Below are 26853 nucleotides of genomic sequence, written 5' to 3' on the forward strand. Positions count from 1 at the left end.
GGCATTTCCTTTGATTCAAACTGCTCTTATGGCCAAGGTATGCATCCTTCTTGCGTAACATTGTAAGGATCGACTTGCATGGCCGCTTGTAGGAGCATCGATCACACAGCCACACAGTCAGAACTTGTCTTCTTCCCTCCAAGACCACACCCACACTCGTTTATCTGTCCTTCTTTTATCATGCTCGCCCGAATGCATGTGCTTCTCGCCCTTCTCCTCGCTGGTCACGGGCGCGCCTCAGCGTCCACAACGACTACAACCGCCAACAAGCACGCTCAATATCGACAAGAACAAGAGTGGCAATTCCATGGGCAGCAACACTTTCTATATCACGTCAATCACTACTACGCCCGCCAGCTGCTGATGCAGGACCCGCACCACCTCGCCCGCCAGCTCAATCTAAATGGACAATTCCCACCTTCCCCGACGAGTTCTTACGACTTCTGGTGGCCCTATCCTCCAGCGGGTACCCCAACTACCATACCGATCGCCATCGCAACGCCGACCCAAGCCGCCTTTTTCCTCTCAACGACACCTGCTTTCGCATTCTCGCTCGCAGACGCCACCACCATCCCTCCTTCGCCAAGTTCAATCATGACTCCCACCAGCGCTCCTTCCTCTGCAACTCCAAGCGACTCTCCGGCTATCTCCACTCCTGTGTCGACTATAATGGCGCTTCCAGCTACCAATTCGACCCTTGCGTACCATGCACCACAAAAGCTCGCCATGATGTCTTCCGCACACCTTATTTACATCGTCTCTGGGTCTGCGGTCGGGGGCTTGCTTCTTGGTGGAATGACAGCCTGGATGGTCTATAGCTGCATCAAACGGCGTTCGCAAGCTCGTGATCAAGAGCCAAGACAAAGACGCGGTCGCAAGAGCTACGGAACATTGGAGGTTGGACCAGAATACCACACATCAATGCCGCAAGAATACAGCGAGGAAGGAGAGTGGCTCAGTCGCAGAGGGCTGCTGCAGGAGAAACGCCGATCTCAAGGAGACGAGGAAGAACTTGAAGAAGAAGAGCCGGAAACGCGAGCATTTCTTCACCCCCAAACCGCATTGAATCCTCCAATGCGACATAAATCCGTTGTTAGTACGACGACTCGCGCCACGTCTCCAACACCATCTGGAAGGACTTCGCTCTATCTTGATTTACCTGACGTCAATGACGGTGTTCCTTGGGAGTCATTGCGCCATAAGAGTATTAAACGCGGCATGCTCGAAAGACTGAAAGACGACAGTGACGATGGGAAGAATGCTCGGATTGCTCGACGACCGAGTTGGGCAGCTCATGGACGACACAATTCGGATGTTCTACTTTCCGATGCGCAGGCTGATCTTTCACGGATGACTTCAAAAGTTACAACGGGTGTGCTTTCAAGAGCGTCTTCATCTGGCGTTGGGATGGGGTTTAGGATTATGAGCGAGTCGCCTGTAAAGGAACGCGGGGCGGATGTGTTTCGGTGGCCAACTGTCAAATCGCAAAAGAAGGACAATTACACGCCTGCTCCGATGCGTGTTGCTCGCAGTCGGAGTAAAAGCCCGGAGAAACGCGCGGCTAGTCCCGACAAGCTTCAGAGAGCGAAAAGTCCGCCAGTTCGGGGTCGGGGTCGGAAGGCGATTGCGGAGATGGAAGAGGACGGTGTGTCGACGAGCGAACTCAGAAGGGTGCTGGCACAGAGTCCTGCACAGGTATCGAGCCCAGTGTTGGAGCAGACGTTGTGTTTTACGCCTGTGTCTGCCCAGGTAACTTCGTTTGCGTCGTTTGGGGAGGCGCTTGGTGGAAGGAAGTAGTTGACATATCTCTATCCCTACATATGCACAAACAAATCACATTCTGTTTTATGTAAAGTGTTGAAGATGAGTGAAGATGTCGATACATTGACGACCAAGTCAAATGTGATCGGCCATCAAGCCGGCGGTATTTTCGGCACTCGGTCACGCGTCCCTTCGGCATTCGACTTTTTCTCTGTCCTTCCACTCACCTCAATGCCTGTGAGATTCTACTCTTCGCATGCATAGCCTGTGCCAATCTCCTCATAGCGTCAATCCCGTGGCCGCTCGACCTCCACTTCCCGTTCCGCCCCAACAAAGCCAGCGGCAGCGCCAGCACAAACCCGGAGTGCGACCACCGCTGCTGCCCCGGCTGGCGGATACCAGACCCCTGCCGCCCCCGCTCCCCCTGCAACTGGGGCCGCCAGTCAGGGCCCGGGAATTCTCGGGCAAATTGCGTCGACTGCTGCCGGGGTAGCAATCGGCAGCACCGTTGGCCATGGCCTGTCGAACGTCCTCTTTGGCAGCGGAGACAAGGCTGCGGCTGCTGAGCAAGCAGCGCCGGCTGCAGCTCAACAGGGACAGGGTGTTATGAGCTGTGAACAGCCCGCGAAGGGTAAGTGCTTGATTTGGGTGACGGAGGACCGTACCGCTGACGAAGATGCCAGATTTCACACTTTGTCTTGAGAAGGCGGATATGCAGTCGTGCACGTGGTATCTTGAGCAGCTCAAGGCTGTGAGTGCTATCGATTTTTCGTTTTTTTGGGAAGCTGAATTGGCGTGTAGTGCCAGGCTGCTGCCAAGCCTTACTAGATAGACGGTGTTTGTTGGTACACTTCAATGCATCGCTCAAAATCATCTCTACTCAATGTGACCAACGTCGTTCGTTAAGAAGCTTGGAATTCATTGCGGCATGTCCTGCCACAGGATACCTAGGCAGCTTCGCCTATGAAGCCTTCAATTGGCTAGCGTTACGCATCGTGATGGCCCAAATTTCCTACGCAATACCCTGAGTGCTCATCACTACCATTGGCTGTCATGCTTTTCACAGTTTATCTTGGACTTTTTTCTTGTTTTTCTTTCTTTCTCTTGTGCTCACAAGTATCTTATTGAAGCTACAACCGCCCTCGGCTTCTGCTTGGAAGTGGACACTGAGAGTATGTAAAGGTCCATATGTTCACTCGATTTGTGTTGAATTCCGTTCCAGTGGTGCTCACGTGAACGAGTACTTCTGGCACCCAACCGCGTGAGATGTTGGCCAGCGTGTTCATTCCCTGAATCCCAAAAATGATATTTTCCTTGACTGGCCCGACTCATTGCCCGAAGAGCGAGATGCTAAAAGGATATTGGTCTCCATATTTCACAGCTGTTGTTCGTGTGTCGCTGACTTCAGGCATCTGCGTAACTCCCGCGTCAGCTCAGAGCTTCGGTGGCCCGCACTTTCGTCAGATGGCCAGGGAAAACTACTGGGTGGACCTATGAACAAAATCTCCGAGGCGGCGAAGGAGATTCAGGGATTCGGATAATGGCAAGTCCAACTCTACCCAGAGTCCTGTCCTCGTGGCACGTGACCGTGGTTTGAGACCTCTTCACTCCACTCACTTAGGCGCGCATTACCGCCACTCACATCGATGAGCGGATCTCCGGCGGTGCCTGCGTTATAGCTATCTCAGCTCTTTGTCTTATACTTGCAGACATCATGCCCTGGCCTGACTCGTGGTTCTGGGTAAGTAGACACCCTCGCAATTGTTGATTTAGACAGTGGCCTTGTTGGATTGGCTAAATCTCAGGTGGAGAAAGTACTAGAAGAGTATATTAAACAGACCTTCGATTGTTGAACTTGGGCATCGTGAGTAGACTTGTGATTTGGATGATGGATCAACTTGAGGGTGATGACAACAGTGACGCTTGTGACACAACAATTCGGAACCAACCTGAACCAACAGTCTATGTACCCTCTTCCGCATGGATGGTCCTCCATTCCTAACTGAATGGCAATGACGATATTCTGTCTGGCCTCGTCCATTTCACTCATCGTCTCAAATGCACTAAATCACTTCCGCCGTATCCGCTGTCTTGACCTCTGACTTCCGGAGCAGCCATAAAACAACTCAATGATTGAGGGAGACGAGTTCAGGTTCCTCTCTGGGAGGGCTCACAGGAACGACCGCTAACGACCAACAATCCGCAAGAAAAATGCGCACGACATCGTTTTTCGGCTTTGCCGCTGTTTTCCTTGCGGCCACAACCACCACTTCCGCTTTCCCAAGGTCCGTTTTTCCTCACCTTAATTATCTCGTCGCTGACATTGTTTCTCCAGCACGGACGACCTCATTGCGAGGCGTGCGGCGCCTTGTCCAGAAGGGACTTACTTCAACACGACAATTACAACTGGCGGCGCATGCAAGCGCTGTGAGCCTGGCCACTACTGCGCTGGCAACACCGCAAGCAAGAAACAATGCACCAGTGGCACTTTCCAACCAGGTTTGAGGGCGGTTATCCTAGTTTTTAGAGCTCTAACTGGTTTTCAGCGCCTGGTCAAACCTCGTGCATAAAGGCCAGCAACGGAAGCTACGTTCCCACTGACGGTGCGACTTCGCAGCTGCCGTGCTACCTCGGGAGCTACCAGCCTTGTGTGTATCCAACAACAAAAAACAATCTGGATGTGGACTAAATCAACTCCTTAGACGCTGGTAAAAACTTTTTGTTATGGCGCTCCGTCGGGTCGCTTTGCCGGAAGAACCGGCATGAGGGGTGTTTGCGGTGCATGCTGTGGCTGGGCAACGAAGAAAAAGAACAACAACTCGTTTGTCTACAAGTGCTCTGGATCGACGCCGTTTTCGGGCCGTGGCTCCGGCTCGGGATGCGTTGCTACCCGTCAGGGATGTGATCCAGTTGCGACGTGCATGCAGGCGCCAAATGGTGCTTGCCGTGAGTCCCTCATCACTCTGTCTTTCATTGAAACTGAAGTTTTCGATAGCGGACTTGTCTTTTGAGTTTGTTCAACGCCCTCCTGTTTTCCGCCCCTCCAGCTCGGCCCGACCGGGCCCTTCTTCGTCTTCCGTCCAGCCGACATCCTCTCAGTCTCCGATGCCAAGTCCCTCAATAACGACTGATAACAGCAGAAGGCTACTCGCTTTCCAGATTACTAACAACTCCTTCCTGGGTTTCGTCTCGATGGGCTCTGGTTTCAACCATCTGGGCTTGGACACAAACCCTGCTAATGCTGTCTTCTTCCAACCTGCGACTGGATTTTCAGTCGCAGGCTCTCAGTTGGATCTCTTTGCTGTGGTCTGTATCACGATAATAATTGCGTTCGCCTGATTCTAATGGGTTAATTAGAATACTACATATGCAAGCAACTTCCCATATGCTGGAGGTATCGTAGGGCCACGCAGTAGCTCCGATGACCTTTCAAACGGAAGTTCCAAGTACGCAGATCTTGACTTGACATTTTATTTGCTAAAAGCTAATCCGCTTTACAGCTACGTTTTCATTCAGGGCACAACACAGAGTGAGCACCTCATGAGCTAGAGTACTCTTTGCTTATTTGCACGCCACAGCTCGGCCTGGGGCCCCGCCTCAATCTGTCCCCAACTCCTATCCAGTCGCGCGGAAATCTGAGTCGGCCATCGTTCGTCGAGTCTCATTCCTCATGATTTCCGTTGAATAATCACCCGTCTCAGTGGACTTATGACCCCGTTACGCGCATTATCGCGCCGCGTTGGATCAACACCAACGGAAGTGAGCACTTCCACCTCTCTGCAATGCAGGTCGTTGATAGTTTTGTTCTAGGCACCGCTGAGACATACCTCGTGTATGCGCCCTTCAATCAGGTCCTGATAACGGGAGATATTCAGGCCTTCTCCACTGCTTATGGTCCTTCGTCGGTAAGCCGAAAAAGTTTTGAATCACCTCTACTGTTGCTCAACTTGTCCCAGCCGATCTACCTTAGGTTCGCGCCATCGTAAGTAGGCTGCTTACTTTATTTTTTTGACTCTGGACTATCTTGTGTATCTTAACGAACCTTGTACTTTTACTTACTTGAAACGCGACTCTTAAATTAACGCTGATGGTACGATGACGTGAGATACGTGACACCCAACAATATTCTGCCTCCGACCAACTTTGAGGTCAGGGAACGACTGCATCTCTGAGGCGCGGCTTTCGCCATTTGTTCCGTTGGCGATGCTGACATATACTCAATTGCAGTAGCACAGATCTCCTCCTACACGTCAGGTCCTGTGCCAAACACTGCCTTGCTCCCGAGCTCCAGATAAATCGAAGTGGGGGTACTCAGCAACGATCCACAACCATGCCGAAAGCGACCACCGTGCTCTTTCTCCTCGTCTTATTCTTTGTGTGCCTCTCGTCGTCGGGCGTCTACGCGTTCGGAGCAGGAAACATCCCCTCGTAAGATTCTGCTGCTCATTTGTCTAGCATCTGGCTGATTCGCCCAGGTTTTCCTACTCCGAAGGCCGCGCGTTCCGGCATGGAGACATCGTCCGTCACTCGATCCCACGATCTCTGGCTTGCTCAATAACTGCTTTTAGGAAGATGCGCTGAGCGAATTGATCAAACGCGGGAGTGGCGGGGGCTTTGCGCTTGCCAATATGCTTTCGAAGGGATCCAAATTCGGAGGGTTGGATGTTAAACGCGTCTACTTTGGGTGCGTTCGGACTGTTTGTTGTGTTTGTCAACATCCTGACGAGGTGCTCATTCTAGCAATTGGCTTCGGGACTATAGTCAAGTCAGTCGTCTCTTTATCGCCCTTCCTTCGCATCCTCAGGTTTTCTAGGCTATGGATATTGCGGCTCTCAAGAAGGTTCAGCCACAGGTCGCGCTCCCGGCTCACTCCCCCTCTCCATTCGTTGATCTATTGATAGACCATCCTCAACCTCTGCATGGTTCTGGGCTTCCTCGTTAGTTGTCCTGCGGCTTCTTGAAACAGCGTTCAACAACCAACTTTAGGCTCATGGATATGCCACTGCCGAGTTTGAAGTCACCTTTGAACGACTGGGCGTATATCTTCCAGTGGGTTTTCGAATGCCGCATGGTTCTTGGTTAAAATCCGCCATAGACCGAACACATAGACAACCCTAAAGGCTATGGAGAGGGCGAAGATCCACGCAAATATCATCCCCAGTTGAGAGGACCTGTCGATGCATGTCTAACAACAGTCTTATATTGGCCTTCAACTCAATTTTTTGCAGCCAGTTGAGCTTGAGATAGACCCTCGAACGGGTATGAAGAACTATATCGCCAACGGTAGGCTTGATTACCCTATTTCCCATTACTTGAAATAAACCTCCGCAGAAAACGGTCACTGGGACACATCCAAAGCATTGGTGCGGAGAACACTAGACCAATGCGTCCATTTTGGTCGCCAACATCGCTCCTCTGGGCGAAAAGAAGATGAATACGAGGCATACCGGCTTCTTGGTCAACTCGTTCGTTTTCTTGTTCTTAATGGTGTTCATTTAACAGTTATCTGACAGCTCCATACTTTGGAGGACTTTTCTGCGCATTCCAATTTCTGTGAGCTCTCGCTCGTTTCGATGGGATACCAGGAGGTGTTTGTCCATGTCGGCGATCAAGTTCGTATCCAGTCGCCCCAAGGAAAGTGGGTTGCACCACTTGTAACCGGTGCGCACCCCCTACTGCAATATATCGGGAGAACGTCTCATTTTCATTTGTAGGCTCGTTCGGAGGAAATGGTGAATACTTGTGTGCATTCACATCTCGTTATCAACCAATCTGGTAGACTTCATCCATTCGTTACTTGGAGAAGCTGGCGACCATTTGGTTAGCCGCTACTCCCATGTTTGAAACGTTATCTCACCCTTCAAACAGAGTCAAGCGTCAGTCTCCGATCTAAACAAAGAGCTCGAGAAAGCTCGCGCATCAAACACTCGTTCAGGACCGGGTGGACCTAGCAACACTTTGCGGGATCTGCTCTTCTCGATTCCAGGAGGCGGAGGAACTGAAATGTCGAGAGAGATGGAGGGTATCGAGCGAATTCGTGCGGGACCCTCGCAAGGCGGCAAGCGGCCTGAAGATATGACTCCACAAGAGTTGCACAGTGTTCTATGGCAGGTACTGAGTTTCCGCGACTCAAGTATGCTTTCTTGCATTCTTCTATACTATACTGATCCCGGTTTAGTCTCCAAGAAAATTTCGAACACGATCGGTTGGGCACTCGCTTTCCTTTACAGTCAGGCTTAACACATATATTTCTAGAAAAGATTCCCGGTCTTGGCCCGCTCATTGACAAGCTCATGGATTCGATCTCTGGTAGGTTGTGCAACCACGGTTTGCTTCAGTAGTTGATTGCGCTTGCCAAGTCTTCGTTTTTACCACCCTCGAAGTTTGTTGTTTCCTCTTGTTAGTAGCATGGTCGCTGATTTCGTTCACTGCAGCCCTTCCTCCGTCCGCTTATGAAGACGGCAACCACGCAACTCTCATCTGTTTCGGCCGAGGTCATTGATTCACACGACCAATACCAAGTTTTCGATGACCCTCGCGCGGTATGTTGAACATTCTCGTGTTTTCCACCTTCTCATCTTCTTCTTTCAGTCGGACCCTACACACTCATTCTTGAGCAAAGATCATTTTGTATGACAGCACTTTCAAGTTGAGACAGCCTCACTGACTTGTGTTTATAGAATCTGCTTCTGAACGAGCCTGCTGGTCACATTGCACGACTTATTGTGGTAAGGAAGCCAGAGCTTCCGATTAGCGTGCTCTTGACGCGATATAGATCCATACGGTGACGCTGGTGGTCAAGGCTTGGGATGATAACTCTGTGAATGTGCACCACATGAGCGAAGAAATCCTGTCCTGCTTGTGAGATACCCGTTCTCTTGCGAAAAACGACCCTGACTCTATCAACCCAAGATTTCACCCTGATTTCCACAACCCGCAGTCGAAGATCCAGCGCGAGATGATGCAACACATGCGGACATGGGTGGAGGGACTTGGTGGACGACGCACGACTGTTATTCAACGGCTGACCAAGAACGCTGTGCGCAACCACCAGAACGTGCGCCTTGCCGGGGAGGGCGGCAAAAACGAGGCAGAGGGCTCGTTCGCTGCTGGCCAAGCACATCAATTCCAGAACTACCTCGCTGGCCAGGCACAAGGGAAGATTCCGGGTGTTGCTCAGGCCGCGGCACTCTTTGGGTCTGGCGGTGGTGGTGGGCATGGCCGTCGGGATATGCCGGGAGGAAGTGGTGGTGGTGAAGCAAACACATTCTTTGGTGGTAGCGGTGGAGCTCCTCCTCCCGTTGCTGCTCATGGTAATCACGGCCACGGCCACGGCTCGCCGGGCTACCCAGGCCAGTCGCAGCAACCTTCCTATGGAGCACCTCCCGGACCACCTCCGTCTTTCCCGGGCCAGCAGCCAACCGGGTCGTATGCACCATCGTATTCTCCGCCTGCGGGGTATGGCGGTGCGCCATCATTCCCTGGTGGGCCGGATCAATATGGGAATGCGCCGCCATCATTCCCCGGATCTGGTCCTAGTTTCCCCGGATCAGCGCCGAATTTCCCTGGGGGCCCCGGACCGGGTTTCCCCTCGTCGGGTCCCAGCTTCCCTGGTGCTGAGGGTTATGGCGGGCCTCCCCAGTTCCCGAATGCGCAGGGTGGAGGGTACCCACAAGGACCATCGTATGGCCAGGGGTGGTAGAAGAAGCGAATGCAGAAAGAAGGTGTAGACTCGGAAACAAGAAAACTTGAGAAGTTGTAGAACACTTGTATGAACGTTGCACTGTAATCTCTCTTCTGTTTGAACTTTTGAAGCTTGTTGTCATTGGAATAAAGAAACCTACGTACAGTCATTCAGTTGTTCCTGATTTCCGGCACTGTAACAAGTACAAATTGTCCGTGCTTGAATTTCTTTCCTTCTATAGATACGAGTTACATGGGAGATAGCAAAAGTGCAAGTAAGAGAGAGGGTTGTCGTCGCAGTCGTTTCACGGAGTTAGTCACCATCGGCGGCTAAGTAGAAGATAGTCAGCACATGATTTTGCATACGAGATCCAACGAAAACACACCCGTCCATCATGTCATGGACACTGGGTTGAACGACATGATTTCCTCGTATAGCAGCTCTTTCAGCTGCTCGCGGCTGATGTCGTCTTTGTGCACTGAGAGAGAATTCTCAACGTCCGACAGAGTAAACAAATCAGTTGACAACTCACAGTCAAACTCGAAGAACTCGGGATCAAGTGGGGGAGCCACTGGCTCGTCCTCTGGATCGTGATATGCCTCGAGGTAAGGATGGGCTAGCGCATCTTCGACTGTTATGCGCTTCTTCGGGTCGAAGGTCTAAAGAAGAATGATGTTGATATCAATTACTAGACTCGTTGCGCAAAAGACGCACCAGCGTTTTTGTGAGGAAGTCGATCGCCAGGGGGTTCGCGTTGGGGAATAGTTGTGAGAATGGTCGGCGTTTCCTGAATGGAAGGGCACGAATATAGTCGCGGGAGCGGCGGGTGGTAATCGCGTAGAACTCGTCAAGGGTAGGGGTGCCGAGCACGTCCAGAATAAGCGTCAGTTGGTGGTGATAGTCGCGTCCAGGGAAGAGTGGTTTTCCCGACAACATTTCGGCGAGAATGCAGCCTACAGACCACACATCGATCGCCTATAACCATTTGTTAGTTTAAAGGCCAGATTGAAGGCTAACAGCGAACCTTGGTATATTGTTTGAATGTGAGCATGATTTCCGGAGCCCGGTACCAACGTGTAGCAACGTATTCGGTCATAAAGCCGGTTTCCGTCCCAGAGGGCTCAGCAGTCTTGACCGATCGGGCAAGCCCAAAGTCGCAGACCTTGAGGTCGCAGTTGGCATTGAGGAGGAGATTGGATGGTTTGAGATCGCGGTGAATTACATCGGCGGAATGGAGTGCTTTGAGAGCACGAAGAGTTTGGTATATGAAGTATTGGGCATGGTCGTCGGAAAGGTCTTGCGTTCGGATAACACGGTGCATGTCGGTTTCCATCAGTTCTTGGATGACTGGGAAGTTGTTGTTTTCAGTATGCCGGAAGGGTAACAAACGTTCCACGCACGATAGACCTCTTTGAACTGCTCAATGGACGGAGGCTTGATGATATCAAGGATGGATATAATCTTGAGGCGTTGAATGCAGGGAAATGGGGGAGAGCATGAACGGACTACGCACGTTTTCACTGACCCCGGCCTCCGACAAGAACTTGAGCAGCTTCAATTCTCGCAGAGTGCGAAGACAGAACATCGAGTGCTCGAAAGGGGCGATTTTTTTAATGGCAACCTTGCGACCGCTCGGGCGGTGGACGGCGGAACATACGATTCCATAGGCGCCTTCTCCGACGACATCGAGGACTTGGTATTGTGTCCCCACATTGAAGCGAACCTTTCTTGGGGCTGGGGCGGCAGCAGCGGAGGCTGCCGGCTTCTTTGCTTGGGTAGCGGCTTCAGGCATGGGGGGGAGAGAACAACAAGAATTAGATGATGGTGTCAATAAAAGGGACAACAAAACGCGTGCTAAGAAATTTCTGCCATGGCGATGATCCCTTTGCCTTAGTTCCCATCGACCCAACACTGATTCCGCCAGCGATAACACCGCCATATGTATGCCGCACTGAAACGACTTAAAAGTCGGACGTTTCGCGACGCGATTCAAACTTCCCAAGTCACTATGTTTGTCCCAGACGCATTTCAACGACGAACTTGTGAAGACAGACAACAAGATTTGATCCACAACTAATGACAGCGATTCTATCGCGATAAACTTGGGGATGAAGATAGCTGGCCTTCAGTCTAAGATCGGGAACCAAATTCAGTCCCAATTCGCCCGGGTTTGCTTCAAAACCAGATCAGAACACGGGGTCGGCGGCTGTTTCTGTGTTCAAGGCGAAATTGGAGGCGGTAACCCCATGATAGGCAGTGAGAGCACAGAGTCTGAGTTACTTTACTGCTGTCGAAGACCCTTGACACACACATGCTGCAGTCAGATCGGAGTCGATGAGTAAGAGATGTTGATGCTGCGGTTAGGAAGACTTTGCCTCTTCGACTTTACCTCTTCGACGTTAGCCAAGGTCAAACGGAGGTTGCGTTGCGACTGGGCTGCTTTAGCTCCTATCAGCTATCGGAACGAGTTTCCTTCCGTGCAGATCTTTCATAAGATGTTCGGACCAGCATTGCCTCACGTTGGCTTTGAAAGTTGAAAGACGCCTCTGAAAGCCTGAGACACATCCGCCAGATCTGTTGAACATCGTATGCCAGCTTGATAGCACTATTAATATTAACCTGTTGCTGAGTTGCTAGGGCGACCACTGGTCGTCAAGAGCAAGAGTTTGCTGACCCCGCGTTATGTATGTCACGTGCACGACAGCGTGCGAACATTTCTGCGGTCATGTACTAGGAACAGCGCCACCTCACTCTCCCAAATCCGAATCCTCCGTGATTCAACTCAGACAACCTGAAGCCGCCGTGAGCTCGCTGTCCTCGATTCAACTCCAGGAACGCCTGTAGATATGCAGGCCCACTACTTCTACGAGTACCAACTCTTGTGGCTGGCGATTGGCTGCTTCATCGCTCTCATAGCCGACCACCGTGCCTCCTCACGTCGTCGCCGTGAAACCGTCAAAGATTCGAAAGACGAACGTGCCGAGGGTGGGATTAGTAGCGCTGGAACAGCTGGCTCGTTAGCTTCGCTTACAAGACAATATTTAACCGTATATGCTATCGTCATGGGTGAGTTGTCGTACTTTATCCTCTCGCGTAAGGGAGAACTGACGATCACGAAGGTGCGGACTGGCTGCAAGGTCCATACGTCTACTCCCTCTACAGTGAGCAATACCAGCTAGCACCAAACATGGTCGCCATTCTGTTCGTAACGGGATTTATCTCTGCTGGCTTGGCTGCGCCGTTGGTAGGAGTTTGGGCGGATCAGCATGGCCGTAAACGCCTCTGCATGATATTTTGTGCCTCTTACACCTGCGCCTGCCTCTGCATTCTTGTACCAATCCTGCCCGTTCTTCTCTTTGGTCGAGTGCTGGGTGGTATTTCGACCTCCATTCTCTTCTCTGCATTCGAATCATGGCTCATATCTTCCGCCAACTCGCATGCCATCCCCCAAAACGACCTCTCCCTCATCATGGGTCGCGCAACCCTCGTCAACGGGCTCATCGCAACCGCTGCTGGGGTTTTCAGCAACCAACTTGTCGGCATCTCCGGATCGTTTGCCTCCCCATTCATCGCTAGTGGTGCCCTCCTTATCGTCGCGTGGTTCGTCATTCGCGCAATGTGGACAGAAAACTTTGGTGGTGCCTCGGACAAGGCCAGCGCGGATCCCTTCCAACTCGGTCGTCTGAGTATTGCCCTTCGCATCGTTTCGGAAGACACACGTCTCCTCGTTCTCGGCGTCACACAGACATGTTTCGAAGGCTCCATGTACCTTTTCGTGTTCCTTTGGGTGCCATCTCTACAGGAGTTCTCGACTCTAACCCTCCTTCCATTGGGCTACATATTTTCGGCTTTCATGTTGTCCATGATGCTTGGGTCGCTCTTTTACACTCTCCTCTCCACTTCTTCGTCAGAAGGAACGCTCATAACCCACGCTAAACTATCGTCATCAGTCTGCGCACTTGCCGGACTTTCGCTCGCTCTTAGCGTCTCCCAACAGGATGAACGCACTCGTTTCTGGGCCTTTTGCCTCTTTGAAGCCTGCGTTGGAATGTACTACCCTGTACAAGGCATGCTTCGTGGCACCTTGATCGCCAACGAACAACGCGCAACACTGAGTGCTCTTTTCCGTGTCCCACTCAACATTTTCGTGGTCGTCAGTCTTCTCACTGGTGTCGCGAGTGCTGGAGCACGAACAACTGTTCTCAGCGCCTGCTCAGTTATGTTGGCTGCTGCAAGCATCCTCACAGGCGTCTTTATCGTGGGGAAAGTAGATCAAACCGCGGCTCGTGCATGAAGCTTTTCTTGGCCGGAAAAAAGTAAAAAAAAAATAGCTGTATGGACCACCCTACATAAATTCGTCGTAGTAGTTGTCGCTTAAAACGAAGTTAGTCTAGGATCAGGCTAATATCTTGATCAGACCGTTATCGGGTCCGTGATAACTCTCTCTCTCTCTTTCCACTTTTTTGAATGGATCTTACCGCTCCACGATTAGAGTCGTACCGTATCGGCGTTCTGGCATTGGTACGGGCAAAGGACCCTTGCCCAAGGACCCTTCCTCGCTCTGCCTTCCATCGTCCGCGCCGGTCAACCTTGGCAGGCCCCGGCGTAGCTGAAAATCCCGACGTCCAACCAGGTACCACCTGCCACTTTTTCTTAATTGAAAGTCGGTGCTTTTCGGGCCAAGTAGCGCTCATTCTCGCATGTCAGCACAGCGGGGATTAGTCAGAGAAGGCGCTCACAATTGCCAGGGCCTTGCTTGGCCAGCGAGAAATAGGTCCGCGCCTTCGTACTGTGAGTTTTCCCTCAAGACAGCTGATTCTGCGGCTCAGACACAAACACGCTCGATGACAAGTGGGAAGGGGAAGCAGCTCGTGCGTGTGGATTGCGCATCAACTAGGTCTTCCGGAAGTCATCGCGGGATAGATATCGGGCAGAAAAAAAGGACAGGTAGAAAACTCAACAAAGCGGACCGCGCCGACGAGCCGCGGAGGTCAAGAAGTGTTTTATTCAGTCTTCTGCAGTCCGACGTATGCCCGAGTTGGTTTTGGAGGGCGTTCATGGAGAGTCAATTATGTCTCGAGTCGGATCGTCCTGGCCATCGCTGGGAGTTGTTGGTGAACTTGAACATCAAAGATAAACACACTCAAAAGTTTTTTTTTTGACAGATCAACAAAAGCGGAATCGGGTGACCATACTGAGTTGTCCGGATCTCTGCCCTTTGTGGACTTGCTTCTGCCAAACGATCACAGCTATGCGAAAGTCTGGTGGGTTGCCATCGCGCAAGCCGGCTATAATTACTATGCGAACGGACTCTCTCCGTCGACTACACGCTTGCCCTCGTCATGCCTCATAGTACCATCCAGAGCCCTGTCCACAACTCTCCGAAGTCACCCATACCGGCCCCGACGTACACGCCAAGCTATCCGCGCGTCTCTAGCTTCCGGTAAACAACGTTATCGCCCGTTTTAGAACACACCGGTGCTCAAATTTAGCCCACAAGCTCACCACAACTCGAGGTCCTGTTGTATTCTCCGCATGTTGCCACCGAGCATTCGTCTTGGCCTATGAACCGGACCGTGCCGATATACGCCGACCACGACAGTGTCAGTGGGAAGATCATTATGGACCCAAGTTGTCGCTCCGGGAGAATTTCTCTTGTGGTGCGTCATCTGCAAGTTGCCGGAAACCAATTTACTGACTCCACCCAGTTAACTGGGACATTCTCCGTTAGACGAGTGGCTCAGAAAACCATCAACGACGTGAAACCTGAACCCCAGCGATACATTTTCTTTTACGCCTCACGCACGATAGAGGTGACATCCGACTCTGCCCCCAGCTCTCCCAACAGTCTCCGCTCTGTCTTTAGGAGGAAAGGCAGAGCCAGTACCGCAAGCTTTGAGACGCGTACATTCCCTTTCGTGTTCGATTTGGGCCAAAACCACCCAGAGAAGATGTTGCCGGGCACGTTCTGCTCCTCCGGTTCCACCTCGATGCCTGTCGAGTTGTCCTATCAGCTCATGGCTACCTGGACGCCTTCGCTACTGACCTATCAATCTTCAATGTGGGTCGCTGCCACAACGACCTCCTGCCTCCTAACTTTGTTACAGAATACAAATCCCCATCATCCTTCAACCCGATCCTGAGTTCCACTCAATTGATGGAAGTCCCGGAAAACAGGACTCCTGGCTCGAAATACCGCTCAAGGCACAACGACCTGTACCCGTTCGGTGTGCTGTTAGTGTCTTCTCTTTCGTTACCCTCTAGTTGAACTCTAGCTAGATCACCCTCCCAAGCACACTCACATTTTCGCGGACGTCTTCGATCCCTTTCTTCGTGGTATTCACAACTACTCCACGGTCCGCCTCTCTGGCACGTGAGATCGCAACGGATGCTACCATTTCAATATCTGTAACGTCCCAGTTCTTCTGGCGGGAGGAGGAGCAGCCATCGGCCCTTGACCCGACTGCCACAATGCATTCATCAGATTCGCGTTCGTCGCGAATGAAAAGAAAAGTTGTCAAGCGCATGCGATCAGCAACAACCTTCTGGTCCAATCGCTCCGTGGATCTCGATGGGGACGAATCACTGGCCTCCTCCTCTATGAGCGAATCACCGCAGCTCAAGTCCTTGCCGTCACTCACGCCGCCTCCGCCTCCGCCAAAGCCGTCAATATACTCTGATACTCAGCTCGTGCACAAGACCATGGTCATTGGCTTCCCCAAGCGCCCACGACACGGCAGCAATGGGAAAGCCCACCCGTCTTTGGACGCGCATCGTTCGCTACCAGACGGCTTGTTCAAAGACAAAATCCCGCTCAAACCAGATATGCTCCCGAGCATAAATTGGGGCGGAATCACCCTAAAATACTTCTTTGAAGTCTCAGTGTCAATGGGTACTGATGAGCTCAAAGCACGAGTGCTCCTGCGCATCACGTAGCTTACTGAACGACTTCTTTTTCTTTTGGCATCTACCTTCGTTCTTATATCCCCCCTTTTGGAACCCGGAAACGCATTTGTACAACACCCTGCAATTATCCTTACCTACTTGTATTCCTATTAGAAGCTTACAATGAAACCAGAGATGATGGAACAGTGGCTGACTTGGTCATGTGATTGGGAGATTCAACGGCCATAGCTCTGAGCCGCTGCCTTGCCATACCGCAAAGCAGCCTTAGTTGCCTCGTCCAAGTCCTCCTCCGTCAGTCCCAACGCCTCATTCGCCAAACCATGGCGAGTGTGATCACCCTCGCCTGTCGGGAACAAGACTCTCGCATAGAGTAGACGAGTGAACGCCGACCTGTCGCCCTTCTTTACGGCCTCCAAAGCATCATTGTACTGCACCGCGGATGGGATAGACTCAATCCTCCAGTCCGATTCGGATGTGCCTGTGACACGTTTGGCGCTCTCGAAGATATCATTCTGGCTGACGCGGAAGCTGGAGAAGTAGACGACTTTGTTCGCCCAGTCTTCCAGGACCGGAGCTTTGTCGTTCTCGTCTTCTCGTAGCCTCTGGAGACTGAGCAAGGCGGCGAAGGCACGGCCGCATTGGTCCCAAGTCGAGACAGTGATTTTCGTATTGCCATCGTCGAGAATTTTTGCGGTATGTTCCTCGACATCAATTCCAAAACTCCCACTCGCAAGCGACAGCTCGTACCAGAACCCCGTTGACAAGGCGATCCACTTGCTCACGCCGAGTTTCTCGATGAGGGCAGCAGGAGCGGTAAGAGCAGTGCGAACGAAACCTTCGTTGAGGGGATCTGGGCCATATGCATTAGGCATAATGTAGGGCACACCAGCCTTCGCAGCTGCGTTGATAAGCTTGGTGTCGACGGCACCACCTTCTTCTCTGGCACTGACGCCCAGAGTAATCACAAGCAAATCTTGACCTTTCAGGGCTTCAACAAGTGAATATTCGTCGTCATAATCGATGATGATACGATGAACAACATCGGGGATGTGGGCTTTGCTATTCTCCCGGGCTAGGGCCGTGATTTGGTGTTTACCAGTGGCGAGGAGGTATTTTGTGAAGTATGACCCGATGGTGCCGCCAGCCTGGAAAGCCACGTGAATCTGACTCGGATAAAGCTTGAATAAAAGCACATACACCAACGATGGCGACTTTCTCAATGCGATTAGAGAATCCGGTTGCTTGGTCTTTGGCGAAGATAGGAGACATTAGAGGTTGAAAACAGAGTAGAGGGATACGATGCTAGTTTGATTCCGGATTATGTAGTCGACAGTCGGGTAAACGGTGCGCAATATGCTGAAGGCTGAGTCATCAACCAGAGATGCCGAAGACAGGAGGCTTGCGTGTTGTCTGAGGTGAGCGATGCCACGCATGTGAGGGCGGTCGTAGCAATGCGTAAGCTTATAATTGCGGATCCCAACTGAAAAAAAGTGACGAATTAACAGCGTGGCCCATGCTGCATGCAGCGAGCAGGTTTTCCGGTTAATCGGCGCATATGACAAATCGGTAGACTTAATGTTGGTTCTAGGATATGTTGGCAAGACCGAGAAAGATGCAAGTGGAAGTATGTCCTAGACATCGAAGTCGAGGGGGAAAAGAACATGATGTCACGTGTCATGATCACTGATTGATCTGATCAAAACGACTTTGACCGTTTCACTGCATCGCAAGTGCACCCAGGACAAAGAGCAGATGTATAACGGACAGCTCCAGAAGCAAAGAAAGATGTTCTCATGGTCTTTCAAATGTTCTCACCGGCAACTGCGAGTCAAAGACGCGATTTTCCAACCTGAAAGGCAGTGAAAGCTGCCGTTCGCAATCCTTTTGACTGTCGTTAAAGCTTGTGCATACTCCTTTTCCCGCCTTACTTGCATAAAGGGTTGTTTCAGTAACAAAGCGAACTTGCTTCCGTGGAATCGTATAAAGTCGCATGAAAATTCCAGCTCTTCCCACATTCAATGCCGCGCTCACCAAGACTCGAACCTGCCGACGCTCGTGCTGCTTTACTGCATCGCATCCAGCTACTGCGCTGTAAACCGCAAATTCACACAGGCAAGCGCCATCGCTTAGATCTACAAGGAGCTTGCCCCAAGAACACCCGTCGACCCCATCTACCATCCAGTATCACAAGTCGATCAATGGATCGCATTCCGAGGGTCTTATCGCCCATTAACGTCTCTCAACCGGATATGTCTTTGGATGGCTTCTCGGGGACGATAGTGGACGACTATACGAGCATTGTGAATGACTCCTTAGATTCGAAACCTAGCTCGTTTTCGAGTCATCCCAATTTCGCAGTTAATATGGCTCCACATCCCATTCCACTCATACCCGATGTTTTGAAGGACTACAGTGCTGCCGATGAGCTATTTTATGCATATATAATACAATCCTGAACATGCATATGTACTCGAAATTTGCTGTCCGCTTCGATTGGAGTCACGTGCGGAGACCGTGGTCGCGTAAGAGTCAACAAGACCAAATACACGTTTCTTTCTTTCGCCTTCATCAGCTGGTCAACGCTGATTTACAAGCCAACTGTGAAAGAGGCCAACGATCACCGGCAATATGTCCTTCGTCTTTAAAAGAGGTGTTAACGATGACACTCAGCTGCTTTACCATTGACCTCTCTTTCAGATGGGTGCGTGCAAATACGCGCCAAAAACGCGTCCTGATGGGTACCCAGACGCAAAGAGAAGATGCAGTTTGACAAAATCACGTCGCGGATAGAAAACCTCATCTATGGCCTCAACCAAAATTTTGTTGTTCCGCAGGAAGTGACACAAAAGGTTGTGGCCGGCGTCTACAACGGTATCACCACGATGGAGCTTGATGTATGTGTACCTTGAACCCCCTTGTGCCTTCCAAATGACAATCATTCAGAATCTCGCTGCAGAGACTGCGGCCTACTTGACGACGAAGCATCCCGATTACGCCCTCCTTGCAGCTCGAATCGCTGTGTCAAATCTCCACAAGGAAACCAAGAAAAACTTCTCCCAAGTAATATCGGATCTCTATCATTTCGGTGAGTGGTAGTCTTGTCGTTCCCTACTGTTTTGACGTGGTTAGTGAACCCCAAGACGGGCAAACGGGCGGCACTCATATCAGACGAGACTTATAATGCAGTCATGGAAAATGCGGCTGTACTAGACGCCGCTATCATATACTCGCGGGATTTCAACTACAATTTGTGCGTGCTGGAGCATTTCTCGTTGCGGGACTGATTTTTGGTATAGCTTTGGTTTTAAAACCCTTGAGCGTTCATATCTACTCCGCCTCAACGGGAAAATCGTCGAACGGCCACAACATATGCTGATGCGCGTTGCTGTCGGCATCCATGGTACCGATGTGGACAGGGTTATTGAGACCTACGACTTAATGTTTGCCTTTCCTATATGTTTGCACGTGTTCTGATCTATCCGATACCAAGGTCAAGACGGTATTTCACTCACGCAACGCCAACCTTGTTCAATGCAGGGACACCTCATCCTCAACTGAGCTCCTGCTTCCTCGTGTGCATGAAGGATGACTCGATTGAAGGCATCTACGACACTCTCAAAAACTGTGCCATGATAAGCAAGAGTGCTGGCGGAATTGGAATCAATATTCACAATATACGCGCTACAGGGTTGGTCAATCTTCTTCCTTGCTCGAGGCTCCGGCTAATCATTCAGTTCTTACATTGCTGGGACTAATGGATATTCAAACGGCATAGTGCCAATGCTCCGAAACTTCGATGCTACGGCCCGATACGTTGACCAAGGTGGCAACAAACGACCCGTATGGATGTACTCCATCTCAGGGAACACAACTCATCATGATTGGTTTTAGGGCGCCTTTGCCATCTATCTCGAACCGTGGCATGATGACATTTTCGACTTCATCGACCTTCGCAAGAATCACGGAAAGGAGCAAATGCGTGCTCGCGACTTGTTCCTTGCTTTATGGATTCCGGATCTTTTGTGAGCAGCCATCTTTTGAACTAGCAATCAGCTTAGCGACTACAGTATGAAGCGTGTTGAAGCTGGCGGTGATTGGTCTCTATTTTGTCCTAACGAGGCCCCCGGCTTGCATGAGGTTCATAGCGCCGAATTCGAAGCGCTGTATGAGCGTTATGAACAGGAGGGTCGTGCTCGCAGAACCATCCCTGCTCAAAAGCTATGGTACGCTATTATGGAGGCTCAGATCGAGACAGGCACACCCTTCATGCTTTACAAAGACGCTGCTAACGGTCTGTCTTCGTCTCAGGCACCTCTTAATATTTCGTTGACAAGTGCCGCAGCCAAATCAAACCAGAAAAATCTCGGGACCATCAAATCGTCCAATCTTTGCACCGAAATTATCGAATATTCTTCGCCGGATGAGACCGCGGTCTGCAACCTTGCGTCTCTTGCTCTTCCCAGTTTCATTGTTGATGGTGTCTACGATTTCAAGAAGCTTCACGATATCACCAAAGTTGTCGCCTTCAATCTCAACCGCATCATCGATGTCAATTACTATCCAATTCCCGAGGCTCGACGGTCGAATATGCGCCACCGCCCAATCGGCATTGGTGTCCAGGGGCTTGCAGACACGTTCCAGGCTCTACGCATGCCCTTTGACTCGCCTGCAGCGAAACTGTTGAATCAGCAAATATTCGAAACGGTTTACCATGCAGCGTTGGAAGCAAGCATGGAAATGGCGGTGACCGATGGACCCTACGAGACTTATCAAGGCAGTCCTGCGTCCGAAGGCGTTCTTCAGTACGACATGTGGGGCGTTACGCCAAGCTCGCTTTGGGACTGGAGCACACTTAAAACCAAGATCGCACAACACGGTCTACGCAACTCCCTGCTTACTTCCCCAATGCCGACGGCGTCCACAAGCCAAATCCTCGGCAATAACGAATGTTTTGAGCCATATACGAGCAACATTTACACCCGGCGTGTCTTGTCTGGCGAATTCCAGGTAGTCAACCAGTGGTTACTACGCGAACTGGTTGACCTGGGTCTGTGGGACGGCGAGCATATGAAGAACACTATCATCGCACACAATGGCTCGGTACAGAACATCCCGAATATCCCCGACGACGTCAAAGCGATCTACAAGACGGTCTGGGAAATCAGTCAAAAGACAGTGCTTGAGCTGGCGGCAGACCGGGGGGCTTTCATCTGCCAAAGTCAGAGCTTGAACGTCCATCTAGCAGCCCCGACGCTTTCCCAATTGACATCCATGCACTTCTACGGTTGGAAGCGAGGACTCAAGACAGGCATGTACTACTTGCGGACGAAGCCCGCGGCCCAGGCGATTCAGTTTACCGTCGATCAGTCTATTTTGAACGACGCGAAATTGCAGAACGCAAAGGCAGTAAAGGCGAAGCCTTCGACAGTCGTACCAGCACTTTCCCCATCAACGTCCTCATCTTCGCATGATGCTTCTCCGGCCACTCCGGCAGCTCCTGCGGAGACGACTGCCAATGACGAGGCAGCCGAGGCCAACGAAATGCTTGCCAAAATGGCTGCTGAAGACCCCGAATTCGCGGCGGCGCTTCAGAAGTTGGAGGAGCGAAAGCTTGACGAAGCTAAGCTACTCTGTGCGCTGGAGAACAAGGAGGACTGCCTGATGTGCTCTGGATAGGCTGTAACTTCTGGGCAGGACGGTTTTTTGTATCATATTACCCTATATTTAGTGTAGAACCAGCAAGAAATACTCATAAAGATTACCTTTTTCGTCTCCACCTACAAGGGTCAGGAACCACTTGGAGAAAATTGATGTTCATCACGATTGTCCGCTTGATCCCACCCTCCATGTCCATTGACAGAACGTCAAATAGTTGGTTGGTCCATTACTCTGAAACTCCACTGAAACTAAAGTTGGACCAAACAGACTAGGGAAAACCAAGCAAGCCCGTCCAACGTCATGACAGTCGTTAGTTGCGGGAAGAGCTCTCTAAAGGCTTTCGCGGGGGGGCCGATTATGTCGAACGTCACTCCATACCTAACGGATAGTAAACCGAACTTTGGCACTACCAACTGTGTCGCAAAGGCTCTCGGACTCGGAGGTTGAAGGATTTTCTGATGCGGTGCCTTGTACTTATCTCCAGCGGCGGTCAGCAAAGCCAATTCTCAAGAAAAAAATGCCTGGGAATTATTAATGGGTATCGTCATGGTGTCTCATCGATACTTGACTCTGGAAGCCCACAAGATTCACCTTTTCCTAAAGCAAAATGCCGCCAGAACCGGCCCCTGTTCTCTTAGAGGAAAGCATCACGGAATTGAGGCTGCTGAGACGGGTATTTATGCCGTCTACGTGCGCCGCCCATCGCCTCCATGGCTTTCCGGGTGTTCTTTGCCCTTTTTCTCTGCCTGGTTCTTGCTTTGCGCAGCAATGCCTGCGAGAATGGGCGAATCCATCCTAAAGTGTTCATTATAACGATGGTGCGCCGCCTCGCAATGGACTATCGACGAGATTGACTAGATTTAGTTCGACCTGGAAGCACAAGTATGGTTCAATATCCCCGAGTTCACCCTTGACCGCAAACTCGTCTTTCCTGGACTCCCGCCGAAATATCCCAGTGTCAATTGCACCAACGACGGGAATATCTGTCTTGTGACGACCGGGCAGGCCGAAGTCAACGCAGCGTCCACAATCTCCGCCGTTGTTTATTCGGGAAACTTTAACCTCACTTCAACCTACTTCCTCGTTGCAGGCGTTGCGGGAATAAACCCCAAGCTAGCGACAATTGGCGCAGTGACGTTTGCGAGATATGCGGTTCAGGTTGGCGTACAGTTTGAGGTGGATGCACGACAGATTCCAAGCAATTTTTCTACTGGCTATTTTGCTCAAGGATCGACTGGGCCTGGCCAACCTCCTAGTGTTGATTGGTGGTACGGAACAGAGGTATTCGAACTGAACGATGCTCTGCGACAAGCCGCCTTCAACTTGACAATGCCTGCTATCTTAAACGATAGTGTCACTGCTCAAGCTGCCCGAGCGCCGTATAGCACCGCATCTGTGTTTGCGCCTGGCGCGACCGACCCTAAAATTGTCCTATGCGACACAGCGACATCAGACACATATTGGAGTGGCGATTTACTTGGTGAGATGGTCGAAAACACAACAAAAGTGCTCACAAATGGGAATGCGGTCTATTGCACGACCCAGCAAGAAGATAACGCGACCTTGAACGTTCTATTCCGGGCGACATTGGCGGGATTGCTGGATTTTAGTCGCGTCATCGTCATGCGCGCCGGATCTGACTTTGACCGGCCATACGCTACGCAAACGGTCATAGACAACTTGCTGGGGCCTACACCGGGCTTCGCACCGTCGCTGATGAACCTTTATCTCGTTGGGATCAAGGTGGTGGAGGGAATCATCAGTCAGTGGGATGGTAGGTTTGCTGCAGGAGTGAAACCCATGAATTACATCGGAGATGTATTTGGCTCCCTTGTTGGTGATATCCAGCCAGATTTTGGACCCACTGCATGTAGTAATCAATAGCTAGAGTTGGTTCACATTCACTAATTCGCATTCACAAACAGACAGACCAAACAGAACACCCAGAAATGAGACCGAGTGGTCCCGTGATTTAAGTGCCTCAGGCTGTCTTGAAGCCCAGCTCCACGCTCCCGCCACACAAGCCTGAAATCAAACCTACTGCTCCTCTTGCCAAGAAAACTGCAATGAAACTGACAATGGACGCACTATAACTATATCTCATTATTGGTTGTCTGTTATATTCACCAGGACCCACAGCCTACAGGACACAACGACCAAATGAAGAATAGCAAGGACTTGAAAGGTCAACAATTTTTACAAAACAATATTGACTGTCTTATACCGCCCTTTCTACTTTGTTGGTCGCCGAATTGATATCTTCAGTGGGTTTTTCAACAGAGTCGTTGGACAGACATCTATCGCAGTGGCAATAGCCTCGCTTTTCCTGAGATATTTCGCAGGACTGGTTGTGGATAAACGGTATGACACATTTCGGAGACAACCACGCACCGTTAAAAATGCGCTGAACATCATACCTCGCGAGTTGCGCAAAATGAGAAGAAACTCGCCCAGCTTTCCCAGATCCTCCATCTGGTTCATCGTGGTGATGGCAAAGACAAAAGTAAGACAAGCCAGCGGATGGATAGTGAGGGTGAGGATGATAACATCGACATAATGCTGGCCACACCATTCTGTTCCTTTTTGAGAACAAAATTGGGCAAGATCAGCTGTGGCGGGTCATTTTGGCGACACACGAGAGTAGCAGGGACCTACCGATGTAAAGGCAGTATAGCAAAATGAAACAAAACGGATATAGTCGCCGGATACGGAAAGAGGGAGCTGTCGTTGACAAAACCAGAGCAAGAACACATTTTGCTAGAGCCACCCAGGAGAGTTGGAGCACCGGCTGGGTGGCTATAATCAGAAGGACAAGACGCCGAGCCGAGGTCTTCATATCGATATCCATTGTGGAGGGAAAATTCGTTCAATGAGAGACACTTGAGTTGTTATCTTTATATACGGCTGAGTTTTAGCACTGCCTTGGCTCCTGTCTGCGGCCCCTAGGATTCTGCATAATTAGCGCAAGTAGCGCAAGTACAGTCTCTGAAATGACCGCAATGGTCCTGGATCGGAAGCGTACTACGTAGCGCCGGATCTGACCTTGACCGGCCATACGCTACGCAAAAGATCATAGAAAATTTGCTGGGGCCTATGCCGGGCTTCGCGTCGTCGCTGACGAACCTTTATCTCGTTGGAATCAATGGGACACATTATGGGAGGGAATCATCAGTGGGATGGTAGGTTTGCTGCAGGAGTGAAACCCATGAATTACATCGGAGATGTATTTGGCTCTCTTGTTGGTGATATTCAGCCAGATTTTGAACCTGCGTAGTAGTTCACAAACAGAACGCAGTTCGTTTGTGTTTAGGGTAGCCCAGAAATGAGACTCATCAGTCCCGTGATATGCACCATCAATAGCCCCAGAAAACCGCTTGATCTGGTGATGGGACATGAGACATGAGACAGGCCTGTCGCATGCACTTCACCTTGAATCCACAGGGCACATCTCTACAATTACACTGGGTAAATAATAAATAGCACCCTGTGCATAAATAACATGTCCCTAGGGAGATCTTCAATATTACATGGGGGGATGTTACACCTGCACCCTGGGCACACTCAGCCTTTTGCCCTATGGGGATATAGAAATTCCCTCTCATTTAATTCTGATATCTGACACTATAAATACAATGTATGCTTAAATTTCTTTCTTAATATATATTACCTTTGCATTATATCCTATTGTTAAGTGCCGTGTCGACCAAAGGGACGGGGACGGAGACGGAGACGGAGTCGAAATCAGAAACGGAATCGAAGTCGTAGAGCACTTGGGGCGGAACACCACAGAAGGATGTTTGGGTGACCGGGGCTTCCAGTTGACCAAGACAAGACAAGAAGGGAAGAGCGGAGTCGAGACGACGCTGGGAGATAGAGACCAGCAACGTTAATTTACAAACTGAAGTACTGTCAGGGGAACCTCCCTTTCGGCCCCTCGGAGACGCCTCCGATTCCGGTCCGACTCCGGTTCCGTCTCCGGTCCGGCCCTCCATCTCGCCCGCACAATCACCGATCCGTCAACGCCCTCCCGACGGTCGCCCTGGGACCTCGCCTGCGACGCCGCCCAAGCCTTCTGTGCCCGACAGCGGCAGCTACGGACAAGCAGTATATAGTCAGCTACCTAGCAGGCGGACCCTTAGAGTTTCTTCTCTTTGGATCCTCCCCTGCTAGGTCAGCTTCATTTGTATTCACTTACCAATGTTCACGCCTTTGGATCCTCCCCTGCTAGGACCTTGATCTCAGGCCTCCGGGGTTGCCCTTACAGCAGAAGAAACTCTCTACGGGATCAACCGGACAAGATTGCCAGGTTCGGCGCTGACTCAGGCTCGGAGTACGAGTCCGTTCCGCCCTCGTCACCGCCCCTGCCACTTGTCCCCTCCTCCTCTACTCCTGTGGTCCCCGCACCCGTCATGCCGTCCGGAGTCACTCCTACCGCAGACGCCCGGCTGGACTCACTCGAGGCGAAAATCGATAGCCTAACTGAGGCCCTTGCTTTACTCACCAACCAGGCTTCCGCTGCCGCTGCCGCCGCTAATAATGCTGGCGGACCCCAAACACCATCGCCGGAGACGTCGATTCCGACTCCGACTCCGGTCCAGGGCGACTCCGAAGCCCTTTTTGGTGACATCAACCTCGCCTCAAAATTGGTCTTGCGACCAAACCCCCCGTTCACCTTCAACGGCGACCGGAAATGCGGCCGCGCGTTCCTCTACGCGGTCCGCACCTACGCCCGCCTTGCCCCTGAGGCCTTCGTGGTCAACGGAGAGGCGGCGAGGAAAAGGCTGTCCGCTATGCCATGTCGTTTATGGCAGAAGGACCCGCTCAGCAATGGGCGGAGCGCCACG

The 26853-nt window shown here is 51.2% G+C and overlaps 8 protein-coding genes across 8 annotated transcripts; 6 read left to right on the plus strand and 2 right to left on the minus strand.

Annotated features, from left to right (window-relative positions):
* Nucleotides 1-180: 180 nt before the first annotated feature.
* Nucleotides 181-1797, plus strand: MIND_00137200 (uncharacterized protein; the record flags this gene model as incomplete). Its single annotated transcript, XM_037358303.1, has 1 exon — nucleotides 181-1797. One exon carries the CDS (start codon nucleotides 181-183, stop codon nucleotides 1795-1797), a length of 1617 nt encoding a protein of 538 aa, XP_037226213.1.
* Nucleotides 1798-1992: 195 nt separating this feature from the next.
* On the plus strand, nucleotides 1993-2589 carry MIND_00137300 (Chch domain protein; the record flags this gene model as incomplete). Its single annotated transcript, XM_037358304.1, has 4 exons — nucleotides 1993-1998; nucleotides 2047-2392; nucleotides 2445-2512; nucleotides 2563-2589. The coding sequence occupies 4 exons, from the start codon at nucleotides 1993-1995 to the stop codon at nucleotides 2587-2589; spliced, it is 447 nt and encodes a 148-aa protein (XP_037226214.1).
* Nucleotides 2590-6091: 3502 nt separating this feature from the next.
* Nucleotides 6092-9463, plus strand: MIND_00137400 (uncharacterized protein; the record flags this gene model as incomplete). Its single annotated transcript, XM_037358305.1, has 22 exons — nucleotides 6092-6189; nucleotides 6237-6279; nucleotides 6330-6445; nucleotides 6502-6526; nucleotides 6575-6613; nucleotides 6663-6698; nucleotides 6748-6810; nucleotides 6857-6955; nucleotides 6990-7044; nucleotides 7093-7226; nucleotides 7275-7422; nucleotides 7476-7493; nucleotides 7541-7581; nucleotides 7630-7894; nucleotides 7940-7966; nucleotides 8017-8070; nucleotides 8121-8143; nucleotides 8196-8303; nucleotides 8353-8391; nucleotides 8442-8489; nucleotides 8537-8622; nucleotides 8674-9463. 22 exons carry the CDS (start codon nucleotides 6092-6094, stop codon nucleotides 9461-9463), a joined length of 2355 nt encoding a protein of 784 aa, XP_037226215.1.
* Nucleotides 9464-9837: 374 nt separating this feature from the next.
* Nucleotides 9838-11237, minus strand: MIND_00137500 (Mitogen-activated protein kinase; the record flags this gene model as incomplete). Its single annotated transcript, XM_037358306.1, has 6 exons — nucleotides 9838-9923; nucleotides 9978-10104; nucleotides 10160-10420; nucleotides 10470-10792; nucleotides 10846-10906; nucleotides 10959-11237. 6 exons carry the CDS (start codon nucleotides 11235-11237, stop codon nucleotides 9838-9840), a joined length of 1137 nt encoding a protein of 378 aa, XP_037226216.1.
* Nucleotides 11238-12291: 1054 nt separating this feature from the next.
* On the plus strand, nucleotides 12292-13739 carry MIND_00137600 (uncharacterized protein; the record flags this gene model as incomplete). Its single annotated transcript, XM_037358307.1, has 2 exons — nucleotides 12292-12511; nucleotides 12565-13739. 2 exons carry the CDS (start codon nucleotides 12292-12294, stop codon nucleotides 13737-13739), a joined length of 1395 nt encoding a protein of 464 aa, XP_037226217.1.
* A 1048-nt stretch (nucleotides 13740-14787) lies between these two features.
* Nucleotides 14788-16381, plus strand: MIND_00137700 (uncharacterized protein; the record flags this gene model as incomplete). Its single annotated transcript, XM_037358308.1, has 5 exons — nucleotides 14788-14888; nucleotides 14946-15105; nucleotides 15154-15506; nucleotides 15553-15679; nucleotides 15725-16381. The coding sequence occupies 5 exons, from the start codon at nucleotides 14788-14790 to the stop codon at nucleotides 16379-16381; spliced, it is 1398 nt and encodes a 465-aa protein (XP_037226218.1).
* Nucleotides 16382-16566: 185 nt separating this feature from the next.
* MIND_00137800 (NAD(P)-bd-dom domain-containing protein) lies at nucleotides 16567-17620 on the minus strand (the record flags this gene model as incomplete). Its single annotated transcript, XM_037358309.1, has 2 exons — nucleotides 16567-17496; nucleotides 17549-17620. The coding sequence occupies 2 exons, from the start codon at nucleotides 17618-17620 to the stop codon at nucleotides 16567-16569; spliced, it is 1002 nt and encodes a 333-aa protein (XP_037226219.1).
* A 5099-nt stretch (nucleotides 17621-22719) lies between these two features.
* Nucleotides 22720-23893, plus strand: MIND_00138000 (WD-REPEATS-REGION domain-containing protein; the record flags this gene model as incomplete). The annotated part of the gene is made up of 2 exons (XM_037358310.1): nucleotides 22720-22827; nucleotides 22874-23893. The coding sequence occupies 2 exons, from the start codon at nucleotides 22720-22722 to the stop codon at nucleotides 23891-23893; spliced, it is 1128 nt and encodes a 375-aa protein (XP_037226220.1).
* Nucleotides 23894-26853: the final 2960 nt, after the last annotated feature.

Source organism: Mycena indigotica (assembly GCF_014461135.1).
Source record: "Mycena indigotica strain 171206Taipei chromosome Unknown Mind.scaff0001, whole genome shotgun sequence".
NCBI lineage: Eukaryota > Fungi > Basidiomycota > Agaricomycetes > Agaricales > Mycenaceae > Mycena > Mycena indigotica.